Source organism: Bubalus bubalis, chromosome 4, assembly GCF_019923935.1.
Source record: "Bubalus bubalis isolate 160015118507 breed Murrah chromosome 4, NDDB_SH_1, whole genome shotgun sequence".
Taxonomy (NCBI): domain Eukaryota; kingdom Metazoa; phylum Chordata; class Mammalia; order Artiodactyla; family Bovidae; genus Bubalus; species Bubalus bubalis.
Window position 1 is genome coordinate 59,299,590 of NC_059160.1, and position 24,657 is coordinate 59,324,246.

The 24,657-nt window shown below is 38.2% G+C and overlaps 1 protein-coding gene across 12 annotated transcripts in view; it reads right to left on the bottom strand.

The window, feature by feature from the left end:
• Nucleotides 1-24,657, bottom strand: part of CFAP54 (cilia and flagella associated protein 54) — a 313,162-nt gene that overhangs the window by 214,731 nt on the left and 73,774 nt on the right. For 10 of the 12 annotated variants that reach the window (XM_044941473.2, XM_044941468.2, XM_044941472.2 and 7 more), the window contains 5 exons: nt 21,142-21,234; nt 20,689-20,874; nt 10,739-10,875; nt 6,875-7,022; nt 4,801-4,956 (listed from right to left, as the gene is read on the bottom strand). In XM_044941473.2, the coding sequence (XP_044797408.2) occupies nt 4,801-4,956; nt 6,875-7,022; nt 10,739-10,875; nt 20,689-20,874; nt 21,142-21,234 (720 nt within the window). The remainder of the gene's footprint in view (nt 1-4,800; nt 4,957-6,874; nt 7,023-10,738; nt 10,876-20,688; nt 20,875-21,141; nt 21,235-24,657) is intronic. The other 2 variants (XM_044941469.2, XM_044941474.2) reach the window with 2 other exon arrangements.

A 24,657-nucleotide genomic window follows, 5' to 3' on the forward strand; every position in this document is an offset into this window, starting at 1 on the left:
CCCAGCATCAGGGTCTTTTCCAATGAGTCAACTCTTTGCATGAGGTGGCCAAAGTACTGGAGTTTCAGCTTCAGCATCAGTCCTTCCAGTGAACACCCAGGACTGATCTCCTTTAGGATGGACTGGTTGGATCTCCTTGCAGTCCAAGGGACTCTCAAGAGTCTTCTCTAACACCACAGTTCAAAACCATCAATTCTTCAGCGCTCAGCTTTCTTCACAGTCCAACTCTCACATCCATACATGACCACTGGAAAAACCACAGCCTTGTCTAGATGGACTTTTGTTGGCAAAGTAACGTCTCTGCTTTTCAATATGCTATCTAGGTTGGTCATAACTTTCCTTCCAAGGAATAAGCGTCTTTTAATTTCATGGCTGCAATCACCATCTGCAGTGATTTTGGAGCCCCAAAAAATAAAGTCTGACACTGTTTCCACTGTTTCCCCATCTATTTCCCATGAAGTGATGGGACCGGATGCCATAATCTTCGTTTTCTGAATGTTGAGCTTCAAGCCAACCTTTTTACTCTCCACTTTTGCTTTCATCAAGAGGCTTTTTAGTTCCTCTTCACTTTCTGCCGTAAGGGTGGTGTCATCTGCATATCTGAGGTTATTGATATTTCTCTCAGCAATCTTGATTCCAGCTTGTGCTTCTTCCAGCCCAGCGTTTCTCATGATGTATTCTGCATATAAGTTAAATAAGCATGGTGACAAGATACAGCCTTGACGTACTCCTTTTCCTATTTGGACCCAGTCTGTTTTTCTATGTCCAGTTCTAACTACTGCTTCCTGACCTGCATATAGGTTTCTCAAGAAGCAGGTCAGGTGGTTTGGTATTCCCATCTCTTTCAGAATTTTCCAGTTTATTGTGATCCACACAGTCAAAGGCTTTGGCATAGTCAACAAAGCAGAAATAGATGTTTTTCTGGAACTCTCTTGCTTTTTCAATGAACCAGCGGATGTTGGCAATTTGATCTCTGGTTCCTCTGCCTTTTCTAAAACCAGCTTGAACATCTGGAAGTTCATGGTTCATGTATTGCTGAAGCCTGGCTTGGAGAATTTTGAGCATTACTTTACTAGCATGTGAGATGAGTGCAATTGTGAGGTAGTTTGAGCATTCTTTGGCATTGCCTTTCTTTGGGATTGGAATGAAAACTGACCTTTTCCAGTCCTGTGGCCACTGCTGAGTTTTCCAAATTGGCACTTACTTCCTTAATTACTCTCCATATCATGTGATCCTGAATTTGATCCAGAGCTAGACAATTGAGTTTAGCTTTCAATATTGCCACACACTTCTGAGCAATATTGCTATCAGAAAAGCAGACTTATATTGCATCAATCTATTCATCTTTCAGATTATCCCAAAGGACAAATTAATAGATGGAGGTTGGTCCTTTGTGGACACATTAATTGCTTCAAGCCATCAATCTAACAATATTATTACTGTTGTCACAGAACTCATGAATTCTTTTCAATGCAGCTTTAATTCCTCCCTTCCACCATCACCATCTCCCAACCTACTGTTCCATATCCCCGAATCAAGTTAACCACCTAGCAGTTCTGTAGTTTTCTCTGGGCTCATGTAATCCTATGTGTGTGTGTATATTTGTGTGTGTGTGTGTGTGTGTGTATTCTCCAGTATTCTTGCCTGGAGAATTCCATAGACAAAGGAACCTGGTGAGCTACAGTCCACGAGGTTGCGAAGAGTCAGACATGACTGAGCAACTAACACTTTCACTTCACTTTCACATGCACTTTCACTTTCACACACAGAGAGAGTTAATGTTATTTTACAAAGTGAAATTAAGCACACTTACTATGCATTTCCCCTTCAGGCATGTCTTGCGAAAAATCCCTCCAAGTCTACAGGTTTAGATTTAATTCATCATTTCTAACGGTTGCCTAGTATTATTTACTGTAAACCAATCATAATTTTGCAACCATTTTCCAGAGCCTTCCTGTTGCACAGTTTTAAGGTTGATGTTTTACAATCTGGCAGTTCAGGCCATCCTTCAATTACTGCATGTCCTCTTTGTCTCCAGATTTTTTGCCTTCACCAAGAAAGCTACAATAAACACCCTTACACAGGGAATTCCCTGGCAGTCCAGTGGGTTCAGTCCCTGGTTGGGGAACTAAGATCTCACAAGCAACACGGCATAGCCAAAAAAAAAAAAAAAAAAAAAACCACAACAACAACCATCCTTCTACCTATTCAGTTGCCAAAATGAGCAGCAAGTGAGGTGCCAGCTTTGAGATGATACCTAGGGAGGGTGAGGTACCATCCTCCAGGGTACAGTAGACCCTCTAAATCAGTGCCATTATGTGGTATTGTGTCCCCAGTAGGTAGAACAGATGGAAGCAATGGGTGGAACTAGGGGTGATTTTAATCTATGGGATAAATCATTAAGAAAGGAATTGCTGGGCTGTGTAAATGTATTTTTTAATTTACTAAAATATTATTCCATGAGATAAATTACTAGCAGAGGAATTGCTATGTTAGGCATATTTGTTTTTAATTTTGCTTATACTTAGTTTAATTAAAATTAGGTTTGTATTACCAAATTCTAAAGACTATAACAATTCACATTTCTCCCATTGATGAATGAGAATACCTTTGCCCCACATCCTCACCAGCAATAGGAGTTACAGATCTTTTCAATTCTGCTAGTGATATTATATTGTTGATTTAATGGGAATTTCTATGGATATTCAAAATCTGAGCATCTTTTCCTATGTTTTTTTGCCACTTGGATTTGCTCTCCTATAAACTTCATATTATTATCCCATGCCCATTATTTATTGTTACTAAAAGACCTTTTGTTATATATAGTTACCCTCATTAGTGTTGGATACCTTTCCCAAATCCATAAATTGCCTACTATCTTTGTTATGGCTCCTTTTGCCACACATAGGTTGCCATTTAAATACAGTCAAATATTTCTTATATCTAAGAGTTCTATTTTGGTTAGAGTTCCCCAACAGTGACTGTACATAGACTCTAGGGATTATTTTTTTCCAAAAGATTTTGCTTTCTTTTACATTTAAGCCTTTAATGTATCTGGACTTTTTACATATGGTACAAAGTAGGGGTCAAATTCTACTTTCTTTCAGAGGAATATCCTGATGTTTCACCACCATTTACTAAAAATATCCATTATCTTCCCACTGAATTGGAAAGCCAATTCCATCATACATTACATTCGTCTACAGTAAGGCCTATTTCTGGCATCTATCCCTTGTTCCACTCATCTTTTCCTACTCTAAACTACATAATTTAATTTAAAAACTCCTTTCCTAAGTCTTTCCCTCATAGCTATAATCCACTTTCTGAGTTAAATGCATCCTGAATCAGTAGGATCCCAGAGGATGACAGGGGACTACCCACAACTCAACCAAGGAAGCAGCAATTTCAGGCACTGTTCCATTGTGGTATCTTTGCTGGAGCACTTAAAAGGGAGTTTGGGAGAGAATGAATAAAAGGAGTATACGTATGGCTGAGTCCCTTACCCGAAATTATCACAACATTGTTAATTGGCTATACTCCAGTACAAAATAAAAAGTTTTTTTTTTAAAAAAAGGAGTGGAGGTGCCTTGAGGTGGCTAATGTTGCCTTTTTTATCTTATTGGACAGAAATAATATCCTATGGGGAAGAAGTATCCGAAGAAGCTCCAATTCACACCAGGCAGATAAAAACATGCATTTAGAGTCTTGGCCTAGGGCGGTGATAACGCTTCTACTCTCTGACCTAATATTTTATGAAAGGACCTTAACTTTGTGGACATGTCTCAAAACAAAACACTGGACCACTACATCAATAAATCATGCTAACTGAACCTAATAAACCAGAAATGGCAAGTACGTTGAAGATGTGAGATGCTTGCCCTCCAGAGGATAGAAATAAACCCTAAGAAGAGTCAGGGGCCTGACACATTAATGAAATGTCTGGGACGTGCTGAGACATGCCCCCACTCCAAAGCAGGTCTGACATCTCTAATCTCTCACTTCTAAGAAGAAAGGACGATGCTTTAAGAAGCAGACTGCCATGTTGTGGAGAAGGGCATGTTGCAGGGCCCTGGTGGTCAGCCTTTCAGAACTAAGGGACTCATCACATGGCCGCAACAGAATGAATCTCTCAACAACCAATGCATTTGGAAGAAACCCCAAGCCTCAGATGAGACCACAGCTCTGGCCAACACCTTGAATTTAGCCTGATGAGATCCTGAGCCAAAGATCCAGACAACCTGTATCCAGCCTTCTGACCTCCAGAAACTATAAGATAGTGAATGGGTGTTGTTTTAAGCCATTGAGTGTTGGTGATTTGTTAGGAAACACAGACAACTAATACAATCCGTTCAGCAAAGTTTTATCAACCTTTTTTCCAAAAATTCCAATTTCACCACAGAGACATCAAGTTTATTTTCTGGTTATCCACCAATTTTTTTCCCCTCAGTGATGGCTTTAACAGTATGCCTTGAATAAATATTGCTGTTTCTAACATTACAAGATCATAAAAATTGAAATGACTTTTAAAAAACAACCTAGAAAAGTATGGTACCCATATTTAAATATGGACAGCAACAGGGCTGAATGTTTTCAGGGAAACACATTTTAAGTTCTTATTTATTCCCAGACATATAATTTAAATTATTAAAATGTCTTTCAGTTAACTCACGAAATGTCATAATACTCATTCTTGACCTATTTGTACTTTCTAAGAGACATGTTGCATTTTCTTTTCCAAAATGCAGTGTTGACTTGCCTTTGTAAAAAAATACCCTTATGGGGAGGGGGTGAAACCCTTACCTGTACAACAGGTACCAAAACAATATTGTGATAAATGATAGGAGCAAGGAGGCCGTAACACTGAGTCACAGCCTGAAGGGCATAACTGGAATCATTTAGGTAGTTGCTCAGTTCCAATGCCACCAATACTCTCTCACATTCAATTAGTCTAGCAATCTGTAAAGAAACAGGTATTGTTACTCAAGCTGAACACCAGGTACTTAACTTGTGTGTCTCTAATGAGGTGAAGGGGTAGGAAATGTGATCCTTGTAACTGAACAATAACATGAATGTTGATAAAAAGAAAAACCTAAATTCAGGAACAATTCTAACTCCCCAATAATGCTATTGATACATACGGATGACACAATCTTAGAATTAAACTTAAAATCTTTTTATGAATTGCAATCAAATACCACTAGTAACAGAAAAGGCACCAATCTTTTTTGATTGGTAAGATAAAATCTTGGCTATATTTTAGGAGGAAAACTCTAGCTTTTTCAAAAACATAAACTATAACAAATAATAATTAAAATATAGAATTGCTGTAATATGGCCCCCACTTGATTAATAGAGTCTTATTTCTCTCCTGGATTTGTGAGAAAATGGTAAATTTTTTGTAGACCAATGTATCTTCTATTATACTTCTGCTGCTGCTGCTGCTAAGTCGCTTCAGTCGTGTCCGACTCTGTGCGACCCTACGGACTGCAGCCTACCAGGCTTCTCCGTCCATGGGATTCTCCAGGCAAGAACACTGGAGTGGGTTGCCATTTCCTTCTCCAATGCATGAAAGTAGAAAGTGAAAGTGAAGTCGCTCAGTCGTGTCCGACTGTTAGTGACCCCATGGACTGCAGCCTACCAGGCTCCGCCATCCATGGGATTTTCCAGGCAAGAGTACTGGAGTGGGGTGCCATTGCCTTCTCCCATACTTCTGCTACTTAAAGCAAAATGTAAGGTTAGGCTCTTTGTGATTAAACATCACTTAAGAAAAGTAAGAATCCTATCTTACTCTTTTTTCTTTCCTGGGGAGACATTTCATTGAAAGAAAATAATATGAGGAGCAATCAGAAATTTCTATACAGCAAATTGTTATTAGAATGGTAATCCAGCATTCTGGAATTCACTGAAGTACTTAAAGACTGTCCTCATTTTCAGACTAGATGATAAAGATAAAAGAAGCCGAATGCAACTTAGTAGGACAGGTCAATGGCTGTGAATGCTTGGGCTCTACAAGAGTGTGAACTTGTCTTAGGCAGAGAGTCATGTTTGTTTGGTTTTTTTTACTTTCATAGCCACAGAAATTGGCACAGTCTCATGGAACAAGTTATTGGCTAATTAATTAATGAATAAGTGGATTGGTAGGAAAAAGCAACTGTAAAAGAAAAACAAAAATGACTAAAGTCTCCATATATCTAAAGTAAGTAAAGAAGGAAGGGAGAAAAAGAAGAGTGAACCTCAATTTAGATTGAAAAAAATAATGTAGGATTGTTACTAAAAGCAAGAGTATTTTAAGGCTGCAGGTGTAACAGAGCAATATTTATAAGTAACTTGAGAACATATCAATAGGAGATAAGTTAAATTCCTGCCTCTGCACAGGATGCAATATTATAGTTTTAAAAAATGTACTAGATGGATATGTACCAGCATGAAAGTATGTCCAAGATAAATTATAAAAAGTATTCAAAAAGCAAGTTACAGAACAGTGAGTCCATCATGATTCTGTTTTTGTAAGTAATAATAGCATATTTGTCTATGTGTATTTTTAAAAATGGGAGAAATCACATGAAAACAAGAATGTAGCATTCTTAGGGATAATAGGATTCTAACAGGTTTCACTTTATACATTATAAATTTTGAATATTGGAATTTATACTACTTTTATACAGGAATATATATATAAATAGAAAAGAAGGAGGAAAAAAACCATGAGCCTAGGCCTGTGAAATCTACAAATAATATCAACAGCACAATCATACAAAGGTCTCTCAGTCCGTTCACAAGTGAAGATATACAATCCCCACAGCTCATAAACTTGAAACATCAAGAAACAAATCAAGGGAAATCAATGCATTTGCAATGATTTTAATTCACTTACTTGTTGAGAAGGGAAAATCTCATTGCCTTTAATATTATCACAGAAAAAATTTTCTTCTTTAATTTTAATGTCACTTGTTACAAAAATATTTCTAAGAAAAAGATATAAGAGAATTGAAGAACTCTCTGCCAAAATATCTGAATGTAATCTGCAAAAAGAAGTAAATGATGTTACAGGTATAAGGTGATTTAGTATGTGAATTCAACTTTGTAGATTGATTTGTTATACCAACACAGTTATCCCAAGACAGCAGCAAAAGTCGGAGAAGGAAATGGCTGCTGCTGCTAAGTCACTTCAGTCATGTCCGACTCTGTGCGACCCCATAGACGGCAGCCCACCAGGCTCCCCCATCCCTGGGATTCTCCAGGCAAGAACACTGGAGTGGGTTGTCATTTCCTTCTCCAATGCATGAAAGTGAAAAGGGAAAGTGAAGTCGCTCAGTCGTGTCTGACTCTTAGCGACCCCATGGACTGCAGCCCACCAGGCTCCTCGGTCCATGGGATTTTCCAGGCAAGAGTACTGGAGTGGGGTGCCATTCTTGCCTAGAGAATCCTGTGGACAGAGGAGCCTTGGTGGGCTGCTGTCCATAGGGTTGCACAGAGTCGAACACAACTGAAGCGACTTAGCAGCAGCACAGCAGCAAAAGTATGTAACATAGTAACTCTTGCACAGCTGTTTAAATTGAAATTAAAGACTGTTCTTAACAACAAGTTCATAACTAAGAAAATTAAGCTATGGACATATGTCATGGATATATAAAACATAAACCATTAGCAAAATTTTCTGATTCTAAAATATATAGCTCTTTTCTATCAATATAATTGAAATCATTATAGATACTCAGAAGTTTGGAAAATATGCCCAATATTTCAATCAATAAACTTTCTGAAAGTGGGGCTTATTTATAGCAAAATCAGCCATGGTTAAAGAGAAGTAGAGACAGATTTGGGCTTTCCTGGTGGCTCAGATGGTAAAGAACCTGCCTGCCAACGCAGGAGATGTAAGAGATGTGGACTTGATCCCTGGGTGGGGAAGATGCCCAGAAGAAGGGAATGACTACCCACTCCAGTATTCTTGCCTGGTGAATCCCATGGACAGAGGAGCCTGGTGGGCTACAGTCCATGGGATCACAAACAGTCAGACACAACTGAGCTATTAACACACTGCACCCTAACTCTATCCCAAATCTGCCCCTGAAGTGTGAAAGTGTTAGTCACTCAGTCATGTCTGACTATAGCCCGCCAGGCTCCTCAGTCCATGGAATTCTCCAGGCAAGAAAACTGAAGTGGTTAGCCATTCCCTATTCCAGGAGATCTTCCCAATCCAGGGATCAAACTCGGGTCCCCTGCAGTGCAGGCAGATTCTTTACCATCTGAGACACCAAGGAAGCCCTACAGAAGTAGAGTCACTTCAAATTATCTTTTCTAAATTACAGTCAACAGTGCCCACCACGGGCAAAACTGTGAAATCTGCAGTCTTCCTTCTCTGTTTCTGTAGTCCCTTCCTTGCCCTTAAGCCTAAGTTGGTGACAAACCCTCTCTTCTAAGCTTCAGGTCCCTCCACTCTCCCTATAAAACAGGAAAGGATCCAACATCAGTAATTGACATTAAAGATGATCTGTTTCACCACCATGTTAAACTCTGAAATTGTCTTTGCCAGGAGGATTTTAGTTATCCTGCTTCTACAACTCATACTAAACTTTCTTTGTCATTGATGACCATGAGTAATTCGACACACACAGTAAATCCAGGTTATCACCTCCTCCTGGCTCTAGTTCCTCCAATACCCAGCTTGGACTCTGGTTAGTCATTTCCATAGTGACCGCTCTAGCACTTTAGATTCTGCACCCCATAATTTATGCAATAATAAACTTGCCTGACCTTGCATAGATGTCATCATCTGATTTTTTTTTATCCCTCCCATAATGGCCAATCAATTAATCACTTATTTATTTACCTCATTCCTTTTTTTTTTTTCATTCAAACTAGCATTTGCTCAACACCAACCATGTATAAAATCATTATTCTAGATCCTAGAATATAAAAGTGAATCATATGTAGCCCTCAGCCACAAGGAACTGGGCTCTTCTATTGATACAATTCATGTTACATAACATCAGCTGAGCCATGATTCTCAGCAACACTTCAATCTATCCCTGATGCCTCCTTATTCATTTTCCCCAAATAAAATGATATGAACTTCCTGTTCTCCACCTCCATGTGCTCTAGGATCTTTGTAGCCCCACCACCATACATTCTTAGGCTCTCCCTCGCCACTGGGTCTCTTATCTCAATCCTCCAAAATTCTGTCCTTAAGCAAGCTTGCCTTCCCCCAAAAGCCTCTGCAAACTTTGCTCTGATCTTTACCACCAAACTTCACATGGGTAGTTTTTGCTTGCTACTATTTTCCATTTTCATTTATTCCTTAACTAACTGCAATATATTTCTGGCCCATCACAGAACAAAAATGGCTTTCTTCAACTTACCAATGTCTTCCTATTTGCCAACTTTTCCTACCCAACCTCTCTACAGCATTTTCTTAAGCGACTACTCCGTCTGACTTTGCGCCAGCATATAACAGTGCTGGTCAGGGCCTCCATGATAATCTTCTCACTTCCCTTGGCAATGCACTTTCCTGGACTTTCACTTCCGGAACTGATCCATTTCAATTTCCTTCCTTGATTCCAATTCCTACTTCTATCTCTTAAATGTAAGCAACGCCCCAGGATTCAAGTCCAGCCTTCTACCTTTTCTGCTCAATGGTCATTTCTCAGAAGATATCACTCATTGTCAAAATTCCAACAATGACCTCAGTGAACAATTTACATATGTCTCTAGCCTTGAGCTCTCTCCTGAGTGTCAGCTCATATCTACAGAGTTGTCCTGCTGGAAAACTGAACTCCATACATCCCCAAATTCGTTCTTTTTATCCAAAAACTCACTCCACTTCTCAGCTTCCCTTAGTAACATCAGAGGCTTACCCTCGCTGGAAATCCCAGTCAGCTTCCCCTCCTTTCTCTGTCTTATCCCCACAAGTCACATAAAATCTGCCAAGATCTGTCTCTTCCTCTTCTGAAATGCCTCTTGAATCCATCCCCCACAGTACTGAGCATCCTCATACATGGTAAACACTAAGTTTATGTTTGTTTAATTGAATGGAATTATACATTTACATGAATAAGTGTTACCAATGTCTTGCCTCATTCAGCATTTGCATTTTTAAACTCATTATCTTTGAGGAGTGAAGAGTTTTGCCTTATTAAGGGAATTTTAGGCATTATCAAGCAGGTAAAGGAGACTGTTCTTATTGAATATGTTGAGACAGGCTGAAATTATACTAATGCTCGTTTCTGATGCTGCCCTTAAACTTTGGTTTCTTAAGGAAAAAATGGCAAAGGGTAGCCTGTAGCTTTCTATGGCTTCTACAGACCTATTTGCAGTTGATGGCCTAATCCTGGGTGCCTCTTCAAGCAAAGGAGAAGCCTTCTTATCCTAAGAGCTCACCCACCAGACCCTAACCTTAATCTCAACCTGACCTTTCTCTGTGATAAAGGTCCCCAATACGTATTTGTGTTTTCTAGTAAAATTGACACTACCTTGGTTAGTATTTGGGGTTTTCTTCCTCATAACCTCATTAGCTTATATTCAGAATGTACCCATATGTTTCCAGTGTTTTTTCTGATTCTAACAAAGAAAGTTCTAAGAAGGACCCAAACCTTCAGAATATCTACGCTTTACTTGTTGGAAGTAGTTTTACATATACCATCTCAACATGAACTTGAACATAAATTAACTCCAGGCTTCAGAGCTAACACCCGTCTTTTCAATAAGCAAATTAATATTTTAAAAGAACATTTCTAATTACCTTCTCTGTGTAATAGTCATTATATTGCTTAAACAAATAATGGATTGGTCACCCTGAGGTGGTGAAGCAACAAAATAATCCCAGACTGGTGAGAAAACTTTCTTAGCCAGATCATAGTTACCAGTCTGATAGGCGACCTGCAACAGAAAGCACATTCTCTTAGGCATTACTTGAATTTGGGGAGTGTATACTTTCAACAAGAATTCTGAGAAGGTCCAATCACACTCTAATTTCCTACAAAGTTATTCACATTGGCTGTTCTGTTCTACAGGGCCATGGCAAGGGAGAAAGACACATTTTGAAATCTCATTTATTTCTAAATTGCATGGAAATTTGAAACTCTGTAAGGATGTTTCAAATTCTCATAAGCAAAACAAAGATCACATCTGAGCCAAATTAATTTCATTTCCATCTATCTCGGCAGTGCACTCCATTTATTACAGACACTGTTATAATGAACAATCTGTTCCAAGAGAAACAATCAGATTTCCCAAACCCAAAATATGAAATATACTTCATTCTTCTCTGGTTCTGACTGACGCTTTCAGAGCTTTTTTTGCAACAAAGGCTTCAGAGCTGAAAAGAATAAGGATTAAAACACCAAAATGTGTTTTAAGTTTCACACATTCACCAGTTGGTAAAATAACTGATTTCACTGAAAAAACCTAGAAGCTTGCAAGAAAAATTCATCAACTTACCTATTTCTTTTGGTGGGATATATTTCTTTAACTGTATCTTTAAAAATCACTCTATCCAAATATGTGTAGCAATATGAAATCATACCACACGAGTTATATGCTGCTTCAAATTCTCAGTGGAAGCAGGTAGGATATTAAGTATAAATAAATTCATTAAGTATGTAAATGACATGTTACTGGACTATATTCCACACAAGGGAATAGCTTACAGGGCCAGAACTTTTAAAATCTGCCAAGTCAATACTCATAATCAACCAACCAGTAAACTTTTATGAACTTTCTACTTGGTGCTAAGCACTGTAAATCTAGATTCTTCAAAGCTTAAAACAATTTCATACTCCATGAAACTGTAATCAAGTTACAGTGGTAAAACACATGAAATTACAGAAAAATTGCAAATAATCACATCATAACTGTGGAGACTTAAAAAAGGAGAAATGAAGACTTCAAGGAGGAATCAGGGCTTGATGTAAACCCTAAGACAGGGATAAGGTTCAAATGGGCACAGCTTAGATGGAATCTGAAAAAGGTCCTGTGAAGGAAGTTGCCACAGGGCATTTGAGACTGGAAAGACAGGTCAGAATTTGAAGAAAAGTAGGACTTCCCTTGTGGCTCAGTTGGTAAAGAATCCACCTGCAATGCAGGAGACCTGGCTTTGACCCTGGGTTGGGAAGATCTCCTGGAGAAGGAAGCAGCTACCCACTCCAGTATTCTAGCCTGGAGAATTCCATGGACTGTATAGCCCTTGGGGTCACAAAGAGTCAGATGTGACTGAGTGACTTTCACTCACTCAGGCAGTATGGTGGGCTTTCCTGGTGGCTTAGTTGGTAAAGAATCTGCCTGCAATGAGGGGGACCTGGATTCAGTCCCTGGGTTGGGAAGATCCCCTGGAGGAGAACATGGCAACCCACTCCAGTATTCTTGCCAGAAGAAAAAATGGACAAAGGAGCCTTGCGGGCTGCAGTCTGTTGGGATTGCAAAGAGTCAACATGACTGAAGCAACTAAGCACAGCACAGGCAGTATGATTGGACAGGTAAAGTGAGACAGGATTTCAGAAAGTCTTGAAAATCAGATGTGTGTGTGTGTGTTGGCTCAGTCATGTCCAAATCTTTGTGACTCCATGGACTGTAGCACACCAGGTACCTCTTTCTATGAGATTTCCCAGGCAAGAATACTGGCGTGGGTTGCCATTTCCTTCTCCAGGGAATCTTCCTGACCCAGGTGTTGAACCCACATCTCCTGCATTGGGGGGCAGATTCTTCACCACTGAGCCACCTGGGAAGCCCTGAAAATCAGATGGAAGTATTTAAAGATATCAGGTCCTGGACCAAGCATTTCACATGCATTATTCCATTGACTCTTCATTACAGCTCTGTGAAGTGAGCTCTATGAGTGTCCTTGTTTTCCAGATAAGGAAACTGGGGTATTGACAAGTAGAATAATTTGTACAGAGCCAAATACTCAGTAAAAAATAAATAAAATGAAAAAGTAGAATCAAGACTTAATGTGATAGATGAGGTCCCTTCTCTGGGCCACATTGGGCAAAAAAGTGGGACTAAGTGGTCATTAAAACACCATTATAATTCTAAGATTCACCATGGAAAATGATAACAGATGATGTGTAAGGGAGTTGGTGAAACTATAATTGAATGTTCTTTCCTTTTAAAATATAGCTTTTCAAAAATAGTTATTTCTGAGTCACTTTGCTGTACAGCAGAAATTGGCACAACACTAAATCAACTATATTTAACTTTTTATAAAAAGGGTGAAAACATAAAAATAATATTATTTGTTCAGTCAGTGGACATTGCAAAACAAGAAAAAAATGCCATGATAAAATTAAAGGTTTATAAATTCATGAGTTTGTGTGAGTTAACAGAGGAGAGCTTGATATTCGCAGGTTCAAAGATGGTTAAGTAGTAGTCATGTGCAGAAGAGACTTTAGAGGGGGTGAGGTTAAAATGAGAAATAAGCATTAAAAGAGGGACTTCCCTGGTGGTCCAATGGCTAAGACTCCACACTCCCAATGCAGGGGGCCCGGATTCGATCCCTGGTCAGGGAACCAGATCCCAAAATGTTTATGTAGGTTTTTCCATAAGATGCTATGGAACAAACATTTTGGCCAACCTAATACATTCCTTTGCAGCACCTTGGCAAGCTCCTCCTCTTCTCTTCAGTCTCATGATACTGGCGTTCCCCAGGGCTCAGTCTTCTGACCTCTCCTCTCCTCAGCACTCATGTCCTTGCTGCTATTATCCAGCCCCACGGCTATAGTTGTCACACAACTACTCTCAATTCCCTCTGCTGCCCAGACCTCTCTCCCCAACTCCAGATCAACGTGTCTAACTGACTACTCAACAATTCTCTCTGAATATCTAATAAACATCTGACCTTAACATGCCCCCAACTGAATTTTTTATCTTTCTCTGCACCACCCACAGCCATCCCCAGCTCAGCTGTGGTCCGAGTCTGTCCTTCTAGTCAGTTGGCTAAACACCTTCAAGGCATCTCCTATTTTTCTCTATAAATTATTTCCAACAGGAATACTTGTTAACTCCTCCTTCAAAATATATCCAGAATCTGGCCACTTCTCATCACATCAACTACCATCACCCTGGCCAAGCCACTCCCACCTCTGGTTGGATGACAGCGGTAGGTATTCAACAGCTCCCTCTGCTTCTACACTCACGCCTTATGGTGTGTGCACAACACAGCAGCCAGGGTGAGCCTTGAAACAGAAGTCAGTTACGTTGTCCTATTACATCAAACTCTCTCCAGTGGCTGTCCATTTCACTCACAGTAAAAGCCATACTTACTACATTGGTCTGGAATTCTTAGCACGATCTACTTTCCCCCCATCCGCTCACCTTTTACCTCCCTAAGCAATCCTTCAGGCCCCTCTAATCTAGTCATTCTGGTCTCCTTGCTATTTATGTTATACCAAGTACAGTTCTGGAATCCTTCAGGCTTTTCTTCTAGCTCCTTCTGTGGAATCTTCTTTCTCCAGAGCTGCTCCCTCACCTCCTTCAAATGTCTGTTCACATCTCATCTTCCAGATGACATTTTCTCTGTTCAGCTTACTTAACACTGTAACACTGTAATTTACCTTCTTCACATTTATCCCACTTCACATTTCCAATTCCTCTGACTGTACTCTACACTATCTTTCCACAGGACTTACCTTCTAACATACTATTAATAGGCAATCTATTTCTTTACTATGTTCATTGTCTATTACCTACCTCCTACCATGGCATTTTGCTCACTTCACTTAGAACAGTGGTTCTCAAAGTATGGTCCCTGAACCATCAGCATCTGCCTCACCTATGAACTTGTTATACATGCAGACTTAACAGGTCCTATCCCACACCAAGTGAACCATATACTCTGTCAGTGGGGGCAGCAATCTCTTTAGGCCAGCACTCCAGATCATTCTGATTCAGGCTCAAGTTTTACAATCACTAGCCTACAGCAATGCCGGGCACAGAGTAAGCACTCAATAATAATGTGTTAAATGAACTTAAAATTCTGCTTTTCCTGATAATTTCCCTCTCTGTACAGAAGAGAACACCCAGGAGGTATGCTACAAAATAACACAATTGACTGGCCCAGGGTGAGTGCCTGACCCAAGCTGGGTCCACAGCAAAGCAAGATGGACCCCATACATACACACACACACAGTCTGCTTCAGGTGTTAAGGTTGAAGACATTACTTGCACCAGGAGGATCTGAGAGAAAGTTTATTGTTCACACAAGGGACTCCCAGGGAGAGTCCCATGGGCAGGCACGGGCAGGTCCAGGTATTCCTGGGCAGAGCAGAAGGAATAGGTTGGGCTTTGTTAGTGGCTGGACTGGGCACAGTTCCTGCTGGCTGGGACCTTTAAATTTCCTGCAGGAACCAAAGGAAAAGGTGAAGTCAGAGACCACCTTAGTAGCCTGCTCAGATATGGGGCCAAAGGAACAAAGATGGGTGAGATTTAAAAACAAGTCAGTGGCCCAACATTAAAAATGAGATCAGACTCTTACATTGGGTGAACCAGTGCAGGTCTCTTTCCCAGAAATTTGGAATCAAGATTAGGTCATAGCTAAACAGTCCCAGAATATGGCTGAAATTGAGAAATACACAAAAACATTCAAGGGGCTGCCATATTCCCTCCAGAGATGGAAAGGAAAATCAATATTTAAAGAGGGAAAAAGAAAGCAAGTGTATAGAGAGTATCAGAGGTATGAGGCTTACAGCTGCCTGAACTTTGCAGCCTTCCCAGGGCCTGGCTGCATTTCCCCAAGGGAGGCTTTCTTGCAATCGGGGTCCTACTGAAACCATAAGTCAAAAATCAACTAGAATGAGGATTACTGTTGTGGTGATGAGACTGATTTAAAAAAAAAAAAAAAAAAAAACACAGTTCAAATGAAAAAGAGATGATACCTAACATAGAACCTGGCACAAAACAAACATTGAATTTTTGTTTGTTCAAAGAGGGAAAAGAAGAGTTGAAACTTCTTATAAACTTAAAAAATGGGGATGACTACATTTCACCTGGTAGCTCTATACTTTTTAATGGTCATAGACAAAAGGCGAACCTCTATTAATAAAAGGGTTTCAATGAATTCATACATGAATTGGAAAAAATGTACAAATTTCAGTTTCCTGCCACCATTGTGATTCCCAACCCAACATCAAACTCTACTGCTCCCACAGATCATGACGACCTATGGAGTACACCAACCTAGGAAGAGAAGAGATGGGAGAGATGTAAGCTCTAGATGAATTTCGCACATGTTAGATGGTGAACACATGATTTCCTGGGAACCTGGACAGAGCAGTTGAAAGGCATGAGCTGGTTCAAATGGCAGGCTTATCATCTACCACCAGAGTTCAGTTCAGTTCAGTCGCTCAGTCATGTCCGACTCTGCAACCCCATGAACCACAGCACACCAGGCCTCCCTGTCCATCACCAACTCCCAGAGTTCACCCAAACCCATGCCCATTGAGTCAGTGATGCCATCCAACCATCTCATCCTCTGTCATCCCCTTCTCTTCCTGCCCTCAATCTTTCCCAGCATCAGGGTCTTTTCCAATGAGTCAGCTCTTCACATCAGGTGGCCCAAGTATTGGAGTAACCTTGGGTAAATTACTTAACCTCCCTAAGATACTCACTCTGGAATAAAATGAGATTGACAGAGGAAGGGCTAAATTCATCTGTTTCCTGAACTTGAAAGTAATACTACCACCTCTATCTTTAGAGTTACTGTAATCAATGGAATAATAAATGTTAAAATGTCTGTCAGGCAACAGTTTTTTAATAAATGATATTCCTCACTTTCTCATTTCAACAAGTCATGGTGCCCACTTGCTATTTGATTTAGTAGTTCAATAATCCAGCAGTATGTGGCATTTGGTCTTGTATCCGTTTTACAGATAGGGAAATTAAGACCAAGCAATTTGCCTAAAATCCTACAATCCTGCTCACAGATTTCTAATTGTCTATATTTTATATCACATTATCTAGTCATTCCCAACTTAAAAGGGAATAATAAAAAGAAATGAGGCTATAAAGGGAATGAAATTGGAAAATAAATGTAGACAATATATAATTCATAAAGGTTCCTCAAAAAATTTTCCAGATAGCCTAAATTATTATAGTTTTCTACAGTAAGATAAAAATCTAGTAGAGATTTACCTGACTTTATAGACTTTTTATTTATAAAATAATGTTTAGTAAAAAGTACAACCAAAAACTCTAAGCCAAGTTATTCATAAACATTTAGCAAAGTAACTCCATATTTTACTATAAAATATTTATGATAATATTTTTTAAAGAACAGAATTATCTTGAAACTAAAAGCTAGCCACTCTTACAAAAAACAGCAGCTTTTCATCTCAGTTCCAAAAGAAAGGTACATTTTCCTGCTAAAATTTAAAAGCTTAAACTCAAATTTTAAATGGAGGAAATTTTGCTTATCCAACTTAACATTATGAGAGAGAATGATTTTAGACTGTCATAAATGAACTACAGTACTGCAAATACAGTATCAGTAAAGAAACACAGGCCATTACTTTATGACACTTCTCATTATCCTAGCAGTATAGCTAGGACTTCGTTTTATTAACTTTCAATGAAAGTTATGCCAAATGAAGCCCAAGAGTCAAACCACTCCCTGGAGAAAAATTAGGCCTTGATGAAATATTCGGTGCCTTACTTTGAAATAACTCCATCACTGCAAATTAGGAAATATATTAGATTCCAAAGAAATCAAAACATCAGAAAACCATGAGCCCAAATGACATGCTAAACCAATGCTAGACAAATCCTAGCAATTCTCTCAATTTAATTTTCTTTGAAAAATACGATAATATAAAATTCCAGTTAGACTTTAGCCTATAATACTAATCAACTATTAAGAGGAAAAATAGCACAATAGAAATGGGATAAAATTTGGAAAAGCCAACAATAAACTTAAAATTATATGCTTGAGACTTGGGTCAATGAGTCATTTTTTTCTAGAATCCCATTCACTGGTGACATGTTTTATTTAAGTCAGGCAATTATTTCAGCAAAAATGTCAGTTCACAAGTATATCCATAACTAAGAACCACAATAATATTCATTAAATGCCTACTGTGGGGTAAGTGCTATGGTTAAATGTTTGACAAGCATAATTCCATTTAATACTCATAACAGTTCTGGGAGGTAACTACTATTATTATTCCACTTCATAGACGAAGGTTAATTGACTAATATCACACAGCTAGTGTGAGGATCTGCATCTTAAACTCAGGTCTGTCTCTATGAACCCAGAAAATTCACTTCTATAAACCAATCCAAAGAAAATAATTATAGATGCAGTGAAAGATGCTCAATATCACCAATTATTAGAGAAATACAAATCAAAACTACAATGAGGTATCATCTCATTGTATGGCCATCTCATTGATGGCCATGTCGGAATGGCCATCATCAAAAGTCTACTAACAATAAACGCCGGAAAGGGTGTGAAGAAAGAGGGAACCTTCCTACAGTGTTGATAGGAATGTAAATTGGTACAGCCACTAGGGGAACTGGATGGAAGTTCCTTAAAAAACTAAAAATAGAACTAGTTTATGATCCAACAACCCCACTCCTGGGCATATATGTGGAGAAAAGTATAATTTGAAAAGATTCATGGACTCCAATCTTCATTGCAGCACTACTTATAATAGCTAAGACACGGAAACAACCCAAGTGCCCAACAACAGATGATTGGTTTAAGATGTGAGGTACACACACACACACACACACACACACATGCAAACAGAATATTACTCAGCCATAAAGAAGAACAAAACATTGCCATTTGCTGCAACATGGATGGGCCTAGAGAATATCATAGTAAGTAAAGCAACTCAGGCAGAGAAAGACAAATACTATGTATCACTTACATGTAGTATGTAAAATACAATGCAAATGAACTCATCTACAAAACAGAAACAGACCCACAGACATTGAAAACAAACATGGCTACCATAGGAGAAAAGGAGGAGGAAAGGGGTAAATCAGGTGTGTGGGATTAATGGATATGAACTACTATACAGAAAATAAACAATCATCAAATATTAATATTTACTGTATAGCACAAAGAACTATATTCAATATCTTAAAATAACTTACAATGGAAAGTAATCTGAAAAAATACATACATATGTATAAAAATCATGTTGCTGTACACCTGAAACTTACACAATATTGTAAAACAACTGATATATATTTTTTATTGAAAGAATAATTATTTACAATGTTATATTAGATTCTGGTGTACAGCAATTCTGGTGTACAATTCTGGTGTACAGTGATTCAGTTATATAGACACATATTCTTTTTCATAGTCTTTTCCATTATGGTTTATTACACAATATTGAATATAGTTCCCTGTGCTATACAGTAGAACCTTACTGTTTAACTATTTTACATACAGTAGTTTATATCTGTTAATCCCAAACTCTTAACTGATCCTTCCTCCACTCCCTTTCCCCTTAGGTAACCATAAGTTTGTTTTCTATGTCTGTGAGTCTCTACTTTTGTTTCACAAACAGGTTCACATAAGTCATATTTTAGATTCCACATATAAGTGATATCATATGGTATTTGTCTTTCTCTTTCTGACTTACTTCACTTAAGTATGATGATCTCTAGGTCTATCCATGTTGCTGCAAATGGCATTATTTCATTCTTTTTTTATGACTGAGTAGTAGTCCAGTATATACACACACATATATATATACTACATTATGACATTTTTAAGATGCAATACCATACAAATGTTAAAAATTATGTTTTGAAACAATACTTTAATGGAATGGAAAAAAGTCAATTATGTAGTAAATAACAATCAGATGTAAAATAATATGTACACTATGACTAAAATTATATATTATTCATAAATTTACACACGTGTATATTTGTCTACACACATGTTGTATGTAGACATATATATATATGTATATTTGTATACATACAGGCTTTCTAAGTGGTTCAGTGGTAAAGAATCCTCCTGCCAATGCAGGAGACGTGTGTTTGAACCCTGGGTGGGGAAGATCCCCTGGAGATGGAAATGGCAACCCACACCAGTATTCTAGCCTGTAAAATCCCGTGGACAGAGGAGCCTGGTGGGCTACAGTCCATGGGGTTGCAAAACAGTTGGACGCAACTTAGCAACTAAACAACAATGTATACATATGCCTGCAAAGAAAAGGATATCTCTGGATTAGGGCTTCTCAGCCATGGCACTATTGACATTTTGGACCAGATAACACTTTGTTGAGGGGAGGAAATGCTGTCCTTTGCATTGTAGTGTGCTTATCAGCATCCCTGGCCTCTACCTTCCAGATGTTAGTAGCACTCCTCTAGATGGTGACCACCAAAAATGTCTCCAGACAATGATATATGTTCCCTGGGGGCCCAAACTGCTTCAGGTTAAGAACTGCTACTGGTTGACAGGAAAACAGGCAACATTTATTTCCAAAATTCTAAAATCAGTATATGTTGCATTTAAATGTTATTTACTGCAGGAAAAAAAAATGTTATTATATAAAACAAACTCATGAGTGAGAGAAATAATGATTTATATTTTAGGAGACTAAACTGTGGTCAAGGAAAATATGTATTACAGGAGCTTCAGAATATCTGCTGTGACCGGTTTTTCATCAGAAATTACTTAGTAATTGGTTAACAGTATAAAAAATAGAGGAAAAAATTAGGAGAAACCTCATCTACCTGCGTCAATAACATCCGAGTAGTAACAGCAGAAAGAGGTGGGTAAACCAGAATTGGTTTAGTTGTCTCGCCAATAGCATCACCAATCAGCTTTCCTTTAGAACAGTAAGCCGCAACTGCAAAGACGTATTTTTCATTGGTTTCTAAACCTTTTACCTCAAAAACACTTTTGCCATCTGCTGGTATCTATTAACAAAAACATATTTCAAGTTATACATGGAAAATCAAAGTAAGGGGTTTTTTTAATATAATTAAGTGATCGTTATAGGTTAAAAAAAAAACTTCCCATTTACTGTAAGATTTTAGTTATGACTCAAGTTGAAATCAAGAGAAATTCACTGAAACAGTGATTACATAAAGGAAAAAAAAAAAAAAACAGCAACACTCAGTTGTAATTAATGAGACTTTTGGTAAGACTTCCTGACATTCAAAGGTTTTTTCAATTCAACATACCGCTTCTCCTGAGTTTGGAAGATGATTATTGTTTAGCCTTACTTTTCCATAGCTTCCTTCTGCTTTGCGACCCAAAATGCAGTACCAGCAGACCTGCCAAGGAGAGAGATGAGCCTGTCATCTCTAGTCAGTTTACACAGCATTTGATTTCTTTTATCATGATGTGGTAAAAGGAATACTTTTCTATACAAAAATATAACTATTCAAGTTTTAAAATATGAAACCTCAGTTTACAAAGATACTTAGGTTTACACTTCTTAAAAATACAAATATAGTTTATCTGGGACCAAGACTAAAATATTATTCATTATTAATTACTTTTAGATCTTATGAAGTGAGCAGTTCCTATGTGTTAAGCAGTGTTCAGACAGTGGCAGAGAGTGACTCCAAAGATGAGCTCATCTTGATGACAAAAAGACCAACACGGAAATGATTTTCACATTTTATTTAATAATAAGTGACAAAAAGTAAGTGGTAAAAGAACCAAGGCTCTAAATTGTAGTGTTTTAAATAAAATGTAAAAGTGCATATGAAAAAGCCTAGAATAAAACGTTTCTAAATAAGAACAGTAGAGTTTGGGTGATAAAATGGTAAGATTATGGGTAATATTTTTTCCTCTGGTCTATAAATTTTCTGAAACATTGTATTCCTTTGATAATTATTAAATACAGATATAAACCAAAAGCAAAATGCAAATTGCACAGAAAAAAAGCAAACTTAAAACTTGACTAAATGGTTAGACAATAATGGTCTTTTTGCCAAAATGTCAAAATAATGGAGATTCCTCATCATCATGAATTATTCTCACTGTAGGGAAAGGGGGAGAGGTGATACCTAGGAAAAAAGCATCATTAGGAGGTATACTGTCCAGGGGTAGGTGATGTAGGGGTCGTCATCAATGTGGCATTTCATTCCCTTTTCCCCAAAGGCCCCACCTCACAACATCTCAACTTCTAAAACTAGAAAAAAAGGGTAGGGGGCGAGGAATGTAATTGTCTCAGAAGCAGCTGCCTCTTACAGCTCCGCCTGCTATTTCTCCCTCTGGGTCAACAGAAAAATACTAATTGTGTATTGTCTGCACAAATAGTTCTCCACTCTGACTATGCAACAGGATTGTTTTTTAAAATACAGTTTGTACATAATCAACCATTAAAAAAAAAAATTACATCTACCCAAGCCTGTCCCCCTCAGTGAATATGAATACCTAGTGCAAAATAGCCGAACTTTTGTGTTTTTAAAGAAAATTTCTCAGGTGATTAAAGAGCACTAGGAAAGGTAGAACTTCAAGGACGGAAAACACACTGAAGGAACTTGGAAGATGGAGGCCAGGAGAAGAGAAAAAAAAAAACTCAGCATGACTCTCAGAAAAAAACTTAGAAACTAACTTTCCTTGACTTTTCATGTAAAAAAAGTGCCATAGAGGTAAAAAAGGAAGAAATGTTCTGTTTTATGACCTGGATCATTATTGCTCTAAGTGAAGCTCTACATATTTTGAAGTTCTACAGATTTTGAAGAGTAAGTTTTCTCTAAAAGCATTTTTACAAGCAGGCTTTATATTTCTATTTTGCTACCCAGATGAAAACATCTTAGTTTATATAAGAAGAGTAAGTCCTTAGAATCTATGTAAGAGTAAGGACACAATGCAAAAATCACCACTAACTTTGAAAGTAAAATTTTATAAACAGCATTAATATTTTTAACTATTAAAACAGATGTTAATGCAATGAATGCCTTAACAAGAGGATTTTGGTAAAACAAAAGATGGCTGAAATCACAAACTAGAAAATGTATTTAAGCCCACAGCACCATCTAGTGCTAAGGAGTAGGTAACAGAAGGTGTCATTTCCAGCAGCATGCAACTCTCCCAACACTGAACATACATCAACTTCACATCATGTGCTGAGTAACAAGTCTTACAGCTGCAGGTCAAGATGGGGTTCTTATGTCTTCCTATTCTTAACATTATGAAATAAACTAGTCACTAATTTGAGATACATTAAAAAATAAGAACCTGGTTAAATAAATCAAAATATTTACATAAAAACAAACAAAAACTCTTGGGAAATTATCCAGTCTTAGTTCTATCCTGAATTTCTAAAGCCAATGAACCTTATTCTTAAAACAGATCCCCCAGACCCAAAGTTGAATTTTAATACTGCTAGAAATTGCAATAATGCATTTATCATAGCACAGTTGGGTATAAGATGAATGTTGTTACTATTTGTTCAATTATAAGGCATTAGGAAGGTGGTATTACTTCTCACTGATGTCCACCTCCCATTAGTCTGCTGCTGCTGCTGCTGCTAAGTCGCTTCAGTTGTGTCCAACTCTGTGCAACCCCATAGACGTCTGGCAGCCCACCAGGCTCCCCCGTCCCTGGGATTCTCCAGGCAAGAATACTGGAGTGGGTTGCCATTTCCTTCTCTAATGAATGAAAGTGAAAAGTGAAAGGGAAGTTGCTCAGTTGTGTCCAACTCTTAGCGACCGCATGGACTGCGGCCCACCAGACTTCTCCGTCCATGGGATTTTCCAGGCAAGAGTGCTGGAGTGGGGTGCCATTGCCTTCTCTGCCCTTTAGTCTAAAACTCCTCAAAAAATGGAATCATGCTTTATTTGTGTTTACTTCTATACTTTACCTCACATAGAGCTTAACAGATAACACACACTCAATAATGATCACTGAACAGAATTTATGAAAAAAAAATCATCAGATAATATAATCACAGAGTATAACCCCATTAACTAATTTTAGCAAACCTTATTACATAAGGTTAATACAAGAAATGTAGGGACCTTGGTCAACGTGCTGAGAATATAATATCTCATTTAGTTTTCACAGCAGAAACATTTTACAAATGAAAAAGTAACAAAAACAAATTTAAGAAAGGTTCAGAAAGTATATTTAGATTTCCTAAGGTCATACTGCTGTGCTAGAGCAAGAATTTTATGTCTGTGTTTATCTCACTTCAAAGCCCATGCCCTTTCCACTGGATCAAGTCAGTGTAAGTTCAAACAGAACATCCTAAGGATAATCAAAGAAACAACTTTGTTTTTTATACAACATCAAAGAGCATGTGTTCATCACCCAAAAGAGGAAAATGTAATATTTAAAATATGAATTAGATGGAACCAAATGCTTGTGAGGAAACTAAACCTCAAGATATAGTCACACACAGACTAATTCCAAGGCACTGGGGCTGGGAGAAAGAGCTTCAATAAACACATAGAGTTATGACTTATAATATGAATGGAATTATTGTTTGCTTTCATTAAAAGACTCTTTTAATAAAAATTTAGTCTGACTGTTTGTGACTACATGGATTATACAGTCCATGGAATTCTTCAGGCCAGAACACTGGAGTGGGTAGCCGTTGCCTTCTCCAGGGGATCTTCCTAACCCAGGGATCGAACCCAGGTCTCCCACACTGCAGGCAGATTCTTTACCAGCTCAGTCACAAGGGAAGCCCAGGAATACTGAAGTGGGTAGCCTGTCCCTTCTCCAGCAGATCTTCCTGA